A 9,959-nucleotide genomic window follows, 5' to 3' on the forward strand; every position below is an offset into this window, starting at 1 on the left:
TAAAGTTGCCTTTATCCATAAATTTCTTTTATTTAAGCCTACACTGAAAATCATCAACTTTTAGCAAGAAAACTGATGAAAGCCAAACTGTTGTAAATGAATATACTGTCTCCTAAATTCCACAAATCAACAATTTCATCTTCAAGAAGGTACAACGTGGCTAGTTACTGTGGCTCACAGCCATAATCTTAATACGTTGGGAGGCCAACACGGTCAGATCACCTGTGGTCAGAAAGCCTAGACCGACCTGCTTAACACTGTAAAACCACATCACTAACAAAATGTAAAAATTAGCCCGGCAACATGGCAGGCACCTGTAGTTTCTGCTACTCAGGAGGCTCATGAACGAGAATCACTTGAACTTGAGAGGCAAAGGTTGTGGTGAGCTGATCATTACTATTATACTCCAGCCTCAGTGACAGAGAGAGACTCCATCTAAAAAATAATACAAATAAAAATAAATAAAAATAAAAAAACAAATCCAGGCTTGAATGTTTTCAACTTGTTGGAAAACAAAGTTTCAAACTTATTCAACATATTATAGCTGCATACAAACTGACTCTCCTAGTTACTATTAAACTGTATTTTCACATCTTCCTAACATCTCTCATGTAACATATACTAGTTAGTCCTTAAACACCTAGCAGTCCTTTATCTACAAAAAAAATAAAATAAAATAAAATAAAATTGACAGTGTCCTGCCCTATTGCCTAGGGTGTAGTGCACTGGTGTGGTCTCGACTCACTACAACCTCTGCCTCCTGGGCTCATGGGATCCTCCTACATCAGTCTTCCAGTTAGCTGGGACCATAAGCACACACTACCAACTCCGGCTAATTCTTTTGTACGTCTCTGTAGAGATGGGGTTTTGTCATGCTGCCCAGACTGCTCTTGAACCTCTGGGTTCAGATGCTATGCCCACCTCGGCTTCTCAAATTGCTGTGACTAGAGGCATAAGTCACTACACCTATTCCTGTTAACTAAAAGTTGGTAAGATCTTCAGGAGGAACCATTGAACAATATGCACATTCAGCAATAAAACTCTAAAAGAATACAATCCCACAGTTTAGTGGTTGTGCTGTCTGAATGTTGCAGTCAGCAATGATGCACAGAATAACTCAGAAAATTATTCAATTTCTTTAATTATTTTAATTTTGTTTTAGAGACAGTATCTTGCTATGTTGTTCAGGCTTGCCTCAAATTATAGGCCTGAAGTGATCCACCCTTCTAAACTTCTAGATGGCTAAGGTTACCGGTGTGAGCCACCATATCTTCCTAATTTTTAAAATCTTTGGAGAGATGTAGAAAAACTTTTTTCACTGTGTTTCAATATGTTTCTCTGTGGGTCATTCTGACTGACAGTTTGCAGGCTCATATGAGCTTCTAAACGAATGGGCCATCCTTCCACTTATGTTTTCACAGACAAAGCATTTACTAACTACCTCACATATACCAAGCAGCATACTGGGAAATAGAGATACAAATGTAGACAGATATAGTCCCCATCTCTTAAGACTTCACAATTTATTCAGCGAGAGATAATCACAATAAGGTATGATAATTCCGTAACTGAGGTAAATAAAGACTGCATGCAGGAAAGAGACCCATATGATTCGCTCAGTGGGAGTCAGGGAGGATATTACCGGGGTGACAGTCCAGCTGTGTCTTGAAAGAAAGTGTGGTTTCTTCAGGAGGAGAAATGGATTGACCTCAGATACTCACAGTTAAATAAACTGGAGTCCAGTCAGTCACCTATCTTGAAAATGAAATTATTAGTCTAAACACAATCCAAACATCTCAAAGATCTGTGCTTCCCTTATTCATTTTGATAGCTGGAGCAAGCCCAATTCCCAGGAACCCTATACAAAATGTTAGAGGGTGTGACCTTAGCATGAAACAACCAAGTCTCATTGAGAAGCCCCAAGCAAGACTGGATGCTAGCGTGAAGTCTTGCAACTTTTAACATCTGGCAGCAGCATTTATCAGTGTAGGCCAAAAATACAGCTGTAAATTCAGTGTGGTCCAAGACATACCCTTAGAAACAGAATATTATTTCTTTAAAAATAAAATAGACTCAATCCCACTTGCCAATATAGACTCCCAGCCACTCTTCATCCTGACTTTCTCTTGTCCAGGTAATTCCCGGATGGCCAGATCAAATGGCCACATGAATGACCTTTGCAGCCCTGATACCTCCTTTACCCTAGAGACCTTGAACTTTGTTCATTTCCATGGCCCCAGCCAAGCCGGCACAGTGCATTTGGTTTCCAGTCTCCACCTGAAACATAATCCTGCAATTCTGTACTTTTGGACAATCCTTAAAATTCCACCTGCCACATTCTCCGGATCTAGTCCTTGATCCCTAAGACTGCTACTCCCCCTGGGTTAGCAGCCACTTACCCTCTCCTCTGCTTCCCTTCACTCTGCAAGAGAAGCCCAGAGCCTTCAGTTAAATAGGCTGCCATTCTCACATCTAATATGGTAGGCTATCCAAAGCTCCAGTCCTTAAATATCTCCGTCTTTCCACCCTAATTGAAAGGGGCACAAAAGACAGATGCTTACAGTTCATCCTGAGAACAACCAAAACGTAAAAATAAAAAACAAACTCACTTATAAGCACGTGGTTTGGTCTCACTTTATTTCAGGCTCCCTCAACTACAGCTGGGCCCTCGATATAGGTGATGAGTGCAAAGCAACACTGATCACCTATATAAGGTGGAGCTTATTTAGGGTGTGTTTCTCATAATCCCATCTTGACTGTTCACCTCTGACATTCTTCTTTTTGCACTTTTCCCACAAGAAGTGAATCTGTGTATACATTTCAAGGCCCACCCTTCTTTTACTTTGTACTCTTGACCCCAGTTCCTATTGCTGTTCTGAGGCCTTGTTATCTCAATTATATCATCTCATTCCCGGAAGGTGAGCCAACCTACTAATAGCTGCAGGATATTGTTGCACAGCAAAATATTTGTAAATGACACCTCTTGGTGGTTTTGAAGTCTCTCAACTATATGCTTTTCCCAAAATGGTGATGGCTTCAGACTTTGATTGACAAGCCTTCTTAAAACATTTCCAGAACACAGCTAATTTCTTCTCATACTTTCTTTTGGCTTTCACTTTAATTTTTGCAATCTCAACACGTTTACAAAACTACAACTGCGAATTAATCACAAAAAAATAAAAAAATTATCTATTATACTATAAGAAGAGTAACAAACACTCTCTGCACATCTAGAATCAGCATTAATTCTCTGCCCAAATATATTACTTTCATCTTCAGTTTTATCTCACTCACTGTATTTGTGGAACTCACTCAAAAGACATGAACAAATGTCAACAGAAATAAAAATAATGTGCACAATAGTAAAGTATTCCATTCTTTATTAAAATTTAAAATTCCTAGATCCTTTTTATTTTGTATACCTAAGATTAAGACTTCAGAAGTCTGTTGGAGAAACCAAGCCCACACCATCCAGAGGGTATCCTGAGTCCAGTGGGATCAAAGGAGTCAGAAAGACACAGAATAATTGTTTAAAAGATGGGTCTAGGGGACCGGAGGGTGGGAGGCTTGCTCAGCGTCCAGAGTTCTCAGGCTCCACCCAATTCCTTGCTGTATAAGCTCTTTTGACTTTGACAGATAGCAGGGGTAGGAAGCAATGAGGGAAAGGATTAATCAGTGAAGGAGAACTCATGAGTCATTCAATAAGATTGATAGCAGTGGCGGTTTCTGTGAATTTCCTTGAGCAAAGGCATGTCTCTAAACTACTTATGATCTTGAACTTATTGGGACTGAAACAGGTGGGCGTGCGTTTCAGGAGGAGCCAAGATATTTGATCGTATTCCACTGCTTCAAGGCAGTGTTATTTCCATCAACAACCTGTGGAATGACACTGAGTGTTTATGCTCTCAGAGCATAAATACATAAAGGCAATAAACATTATGTTATACATATGTATACACACATATATTATATATAACATATATATTAACATTATATATATATATATATGTGTGTGTTAATAAATGCCATTGCTATTAAGGCTTGTTCATGGTGTCTGGGTACTATCTCAAGGAACCATCTGCATCTGTCAACTAAAAACTAAGAGCATAAACAAACATAAACCAAATAAAATTTGCAATTTTTTATACACCTATGGTTTTAATAAATGTTAAAGGAATGGTATGAGACTGGCCATCAGTGGTTCCAGCAAGAATATCAGCTGCAGAAAACAGAATGAGATAAGCCTGAGATGTCCCAAAAACTTGCCTTTTTTGTTTGTTTGTTTAGCAATATCTAGTGTCAAATTATCTTGTTTTCCTTGTAGATGAGGTCTAATCATCTCCCAGTGATATTCAGTAGGTCTGTAAGTGCTAGGAGTAATACAAAAATCAGAAGTATTCCAATCACATTGCATTTGAATTCTGTGCTCCAGCTCCTACCCCTCCAAACTGTCCATCCAAATTAGTGTCTGACAGAGGTCATTAATTTTATTTGCCAATTTTTTATCTATTTGGCTTTGGGAATTCCAAAATTTACAATAATTTTTCTGCAAACTATCCACAAAGACCAATTTGAATAGCAGAGTGCAAAGCAACACCAGCAGCAGCAGCAGTAGCTGTGACAGCTATAAGACATATAACCACATCTATTAAAGTAAATATGAATCTCTTTGATGTATTAAGTATTCCTTTTACTACTTCAGTGATAAAATTTATGGAGCGAGAAGCCTCCTGAGGTCTGTTGAGGGAAATGAGTATCCAAATTCCTTCTCAGGTCCTAACCAGTAAAAATGTTATTATCTTTATTTAATGCAGGTAAAAACATGACAGTTAAGGCATGTTACGGTGTGACAGTCAGGTAGGATATTAGTTCTCCCCACTGCCAACATAAAAGGAGGTTTAACACAACTCTGCGATGGGACCATCTGATTATAGGTCATGGCTACAACAAATAAAAGTGTTTCACTGTGGGTCTTCCTTTTATATTCTCCTTTCCAAATCCAAATTGGGATTTGAGCCATAATTAACTTCCACAATTCTCGATGTTCTGGTCTTATAATTGGATTAATCATTTTTGGGCTTGGAGGAGACATACCATTCTCTTCCCACTTAATACGATAATCTGTTTCAATTCTTCTATGTAATTTTGGTGCATTATCTGCATAGTTGTTTACAAAAGGAGTCCCTCCACAGTCTTCTTGCTGTCCAGTGCAATTTACTGCAAAGTGTCCCCTAGGGATCCAATCAATGATGATTTTATAGGAATTCTTTCCAGTACAGCAGTGCTCTTTGCAATACAATCTTTCCAGGTTAGCACGTCTAGCTTTTCAGACATTTAATAAGCTGCGTAGGGCAGGGCTTCTGTTAGGTTGAAATTTATTACTCTAAAATGTGTCATAACATAGCTGTGCTCAAGGTATTTAATAGTGTTGAAAGTTTAAAATGTTCCTCCACTGATTGCATGAATAGAGGCTTGTTATCCATTATGTGTAGGGACATAAACCATCCAGCTTTGTTTTCATAATGTAATCATCCTGCCGGCAGCCCCAGGCCAGTGGGAGGAAAGTGATAACCAATGGAAACATTCATTAATGTTCCTGCCTCCTCTGGATGAGTGGGACCTTGGTTATCTGTTGGTCCAGGCATCCAGATCCTACCATTAACATAAAGCCCCACCAGGGATTCTAATTATGTAACAGGGCCTAATCAGTGGTGGGAATGGAATGCAGGCCCAGTAAGGGTAACTTTGATCTGACGCTCCCTTAATAGGTCTAATTGCTGCATGACATTCTGTATTAGTATCTTCATAAGCAAGCAGCTGAACAATCAGCTTCCTGGCATGAGAATCCCAAATAGCCTTTTGGGCCACGTTTTGCAAAGCAGTGATCAAATCTGGATAAGGCTCCCTTGGAACCTGTGGAACTGAGTTGAAAGAAGGTTATGTAGCACCAGAATAGTGAGTTGTTTCCTGGGCTCTTAGGCATATAATTCTGAGCTGATCAACAGCCTCATCACCCATTACCATCTGTTGATTTACAGTGCCCAATACCTGTCTGATTCCAAACAATTGACCAGATGTGATATTAATGACAGGTTGGACTTGAGAATTTCTGTGTGCCCGATTTGTTAATTCATCCATCCACCGGGTTTTACATTGGAGAAACGCACAGGGGAACAGAGTGGATCAGGCTAATAACTCCCAATCCACAGGTACTAAATGGCAGTTATAAAGCACAAGTTGTTACAAGGAATGAATATAAGGAAAGTTTGTCCCATATTGTGCAATTGCTTGCTTTAAGTCTTTTAACTTTTACTAAGAAATGGCTCCTAGTGTGCTTGAGCATGTTCTCCAGGCTCCTCAGCTGGTAAAATAATTAGAAGAAACTGTCAAGTATCCAAATCCCCTATTACTCCTGCCTGGTGAATAGATGCCTGGATTGTCTCTGCGCCATAGTTTGTATTTGGACTGGCTCGCAGCATTCCTTTACCATAATTAACAGGTGTATTGCAGGATGTAGCCAGCATTCCCGAGGCAATGGCTATCTTTCTTTGTTCCCAGGTGGATTGGCAGATCAGGAAATAATAGACACACAAAATACAGTGAAAATTGGGTCCAGGGTATCACCACCTTCTGATCCTGTGATGCCGCCAATGCACTGTGTAGGCCAGCATTTATTATTAAGTTTAGTGAGGGCAGGGGTAGGATAGTGAGAAATTTAGGATCATTTGATTATGAGGTGAGATGGTCACATGGGAATGAAGTAATTCTTTAACATAACATCAGTATGCAGAAGTACAGTATACAGAGACAAGAATTTAAAATACAGTGTGTACATCAGCAATTTCTAATGTTGCCTTAAAACCATTAGAAAACACAGTCGTTCCATAGCCCATGTCTTTTGATCTGACTCTCCCTTAATAGGTCTAATTGCTGCCTGACATTCTGTATTAGCATTTTCATTTTGTAAGCAAGCAGCTGAACAGTCACTTTACAGGGATGAGAATCTCAAATAGCCTTTTGAGCTGTATCTTGCAAATGGGCGATGAAATCCAGAGAATCTCCCTTGGAAGCTGTGGAACTGAGTTAAGAGAAGGCTGAGTAGTACCCATGTCTTCTACACTTAGGTTATATGTAGTCATGGAAAGAGGAGGACATTTGTAGCCCTATCTTATCCATATGAACCGGAGCCCCTCATGCATCCATTTGTAGGCTCTCCCCAAGGGCCGCATTCCATTCCCAGAACTATGAACATCTGCTTTCCTGGGAGAGGAATCTCGGTGATGGGAAACCTCCCTGCTGCACGTCCGTTCATAGGCTCTCTGCAGGGGAAGCACATCATGCACTGTTGGCTCATTGTGGTAGCCCAACCTGGTATTCTCTTCAGAGAATCCTGCATGCAATTTTGTATTTACAATAATCAGGAGCCTGTCATCTTTTATTCCATTGCAATAGTTTCATGGGGTCTTCCTCCATCTCCCTCTTTTCTCTGATTTAAATGAACCATAGCAATCATAGCTTGGCATTGATCACGATTGGATTGAAGAATATTTTTTTCCAATTTTACACGTGAACAATAAAGCAATAGCATAAATTTTACACAGAACAAAATTAATGATAGTGGATCCTCCCAAGGATTTTACACATTGAATGTGTTTGAGATTAGATAACTTCTCAGAAATACCATCTAAAACTTCAGCAACAGGTGAAGCAGTTAAGTGTGCCTGAGACACCTCAAATGTCTGTTCTTTTAGCTTGCTTATGTCTAAATATAAATTATCTTCACTTCCTTGAAAATGGCGTTTTACTGATTCCCTATTGTGAACACACTCATTATATTGGAACAGAAGTATACAAAATTAGAAGTATTCCAAACACATTGCGTTTATAATCTGTGTTCTAGACCCATAATTCTATTTCCCATCCATGTAACAGTTTTCTTAGGTCATTAACTTGGTTGGCCAATTTTGATCAATATTTGACTGAAAATTCCTTATCGAAGTGGAATTTTTTTGCCATTTATCATCAAAATGAACAGTTTGAATAGATTGACGTAATTCAACTCCAGCAGTAGCAGCATTTGCAGTAACAGCAGGCACAGTAACAGCAATGAAGCCCATTATTACTGAAATCAAAGGGAAAATAAATCACTTATTCCTTTTAAGAATTCTCTGTAGGATATTATTAACAGCATGGATAGAAGGGGAAGATTCCCAAGGACTATGTAAGGCTATGGGAAGCCAAATACCTTCTCTTCTCTGGCGCTATTAGAATACTGTAATATTGATTAAAAGGTGAATATCAAACATGCAAGGTAACAATTATTATGTTTTTGAACTAATATGCATCCTTCATACTAATAGCATATATGGTGGTTTAACACAACTTTTAAGGGCTACAATTTTGTTAGACTCTGTAGTAAATATGTTTTGGGATGTTACTCTTTTTTGTGAAGGTGGGTAATAGCTTGTACGAGAGGGGTGGGGGGACATTAGCAATGGGGGGGGAGTATAATTCCTCATCACCTTTACTATCCCATCTTTGAATTGACATTTTGATGATTGCCGTACTGATATTTTTGGCTGTGTGGAAATAGTACTGTAAATCAATCTGTTGTTTTTGTATTCGAGCTGACAAGGTGGATTCACTTGTAACACTTTCTCCATCCGAAACTCTCATACCAGTCACAGCTATGGTTAATGTCCATAAGTCTGAATGTTCAGGGCCTAAGTGGGGCGCCACAAGCCTTGACTTCAGAGGGTCAACCCTTGCGCCTTTCCACTTAAAAGGAAAAAAAGGAGTTAAATCTGATATAACAAGGGTGTGTTGTCACTACTTTCTTGGTAAGTAATATTATAGAGAAAATGTGGACAACCTCTGTGACCTTGAGAGCAATCATTAGTAATATGACCTTTAGGAGCCCAATAAACAATGGTGTATTGAGAAGAATGAAATAAGGCAGTTTCTTCTGAACTAGTGCAATCCTTCCATATTAATTTGCCAGCATTTGAAGACAAGTTGAGACGACACGCAGGTCCCAAATGCTTATATTGGGATGTATGAATATAATCAGTGATCTCTATTTTGATCTGCCTTAGGGGTTTTAATGAGAGCCCTGATACCAAATGTGGTAAAGGAGAGACAGAGTGACCAGATGGTAGTGTGACTGCCCACATTTGAATATCTAATGAGAGACATCCATTAGTTGGTCCTAGCCACAAAGGTGGATACCTAAAAACTAAAGTGACACTGAAAGGGGTTCCTTCTAAAAAATTGGGCAGTACAATGATCATCTACAGAACCAGGCATCCAAATAGTATCATTAACATAGACCTCGAAAGGAGCGTCCATCCATGTTATGGCTCTAATAAGATAAGGAAAAGGAGTATAGGCCCAATATGTATAGTTTTTAATAATCTGTGAAGTGACAGAGGGTAGAGGGATCAGTGTCATCAGGAGGAGACAGAGGTTGAGCTGGATCTGGGTAGCTGGAGACAAGTTGTTCAGGATGATTGACTGGATTTTCTATTGTAAAGGAGTTAGCATGTGTTGTTTTTGTTTTTGTTTTTGTTTTTCTTTCATTTCCACTTTGATGGTTGCATGTGTTAGTTGTTTTCTGCTGTGGCATTTCATCTGGAAATTTCTCTGTCTTCTTTTTGCATGCATCTTCAGGACACAATTTCAGGTGTCTAGTAGGAATCCAAACAGGAGGTTGATGTTCACCTGGGGAAACGTAAGCATAGCCTCTTCCCCACGTTAAAACTGAAACTTTTGACCATCCATTAGACTGAACATCTTTCCACCATACTTCCCTTCCTTGGTTCACCATGGGACAGTTATCAGAGAAATGTTTTTGGCAGCAATTGCAGAGCTAGGTTTAGGAATATCAAGGAAATTTAACAGGAACAAAGTCAAGTTTAGTTGTTTGTGATGGGTAGACAACTCCTTATACCCCTCTTTTT

At 39.2% G+C, this 9,959-nt stretch overlaps 1 protein-coding gene across 1 annotated transcript in view; it reads right to left on the reverse strand.

The window, feature by feature from the left end:
* The window catches only part of LOC108523933 (heat shock transcription factor, Y-linked-like), a 64,643-nt gene that overhangs the window by 46,105 nt on the left and 8,579 nt on the right, over positions 1-9,959 (reverse strand). The window contains exon 2 of the mRNA XM_017864701.1: positions 8,568-8,778. Within this exon, the coding sequence (XP_017720190.1) occupies positions 8,568-8,778 (211 nt within the window). The remainder of the gene's footprint in view (positions 1-8,567; positions 8,779-9,959) is intronic.

Source organism: Rhinopithecus bieti, unplaced genomic scaffold (genome assembly GCF_001698545.2).
Source record: "Rhinopithecus bieti isolate Rb0 unplaced genomic scaffold, ASM169854v2 scaffold_76123, whole genome shotgun sequence".
In the NCBI taxonomy this organism is placed as follows: Eukaryota; Metazoa; Chordata; class Mammalia; order Primates; family Cercopithecidae; genus Rhinopithecus; species Rhinopithecus bieti.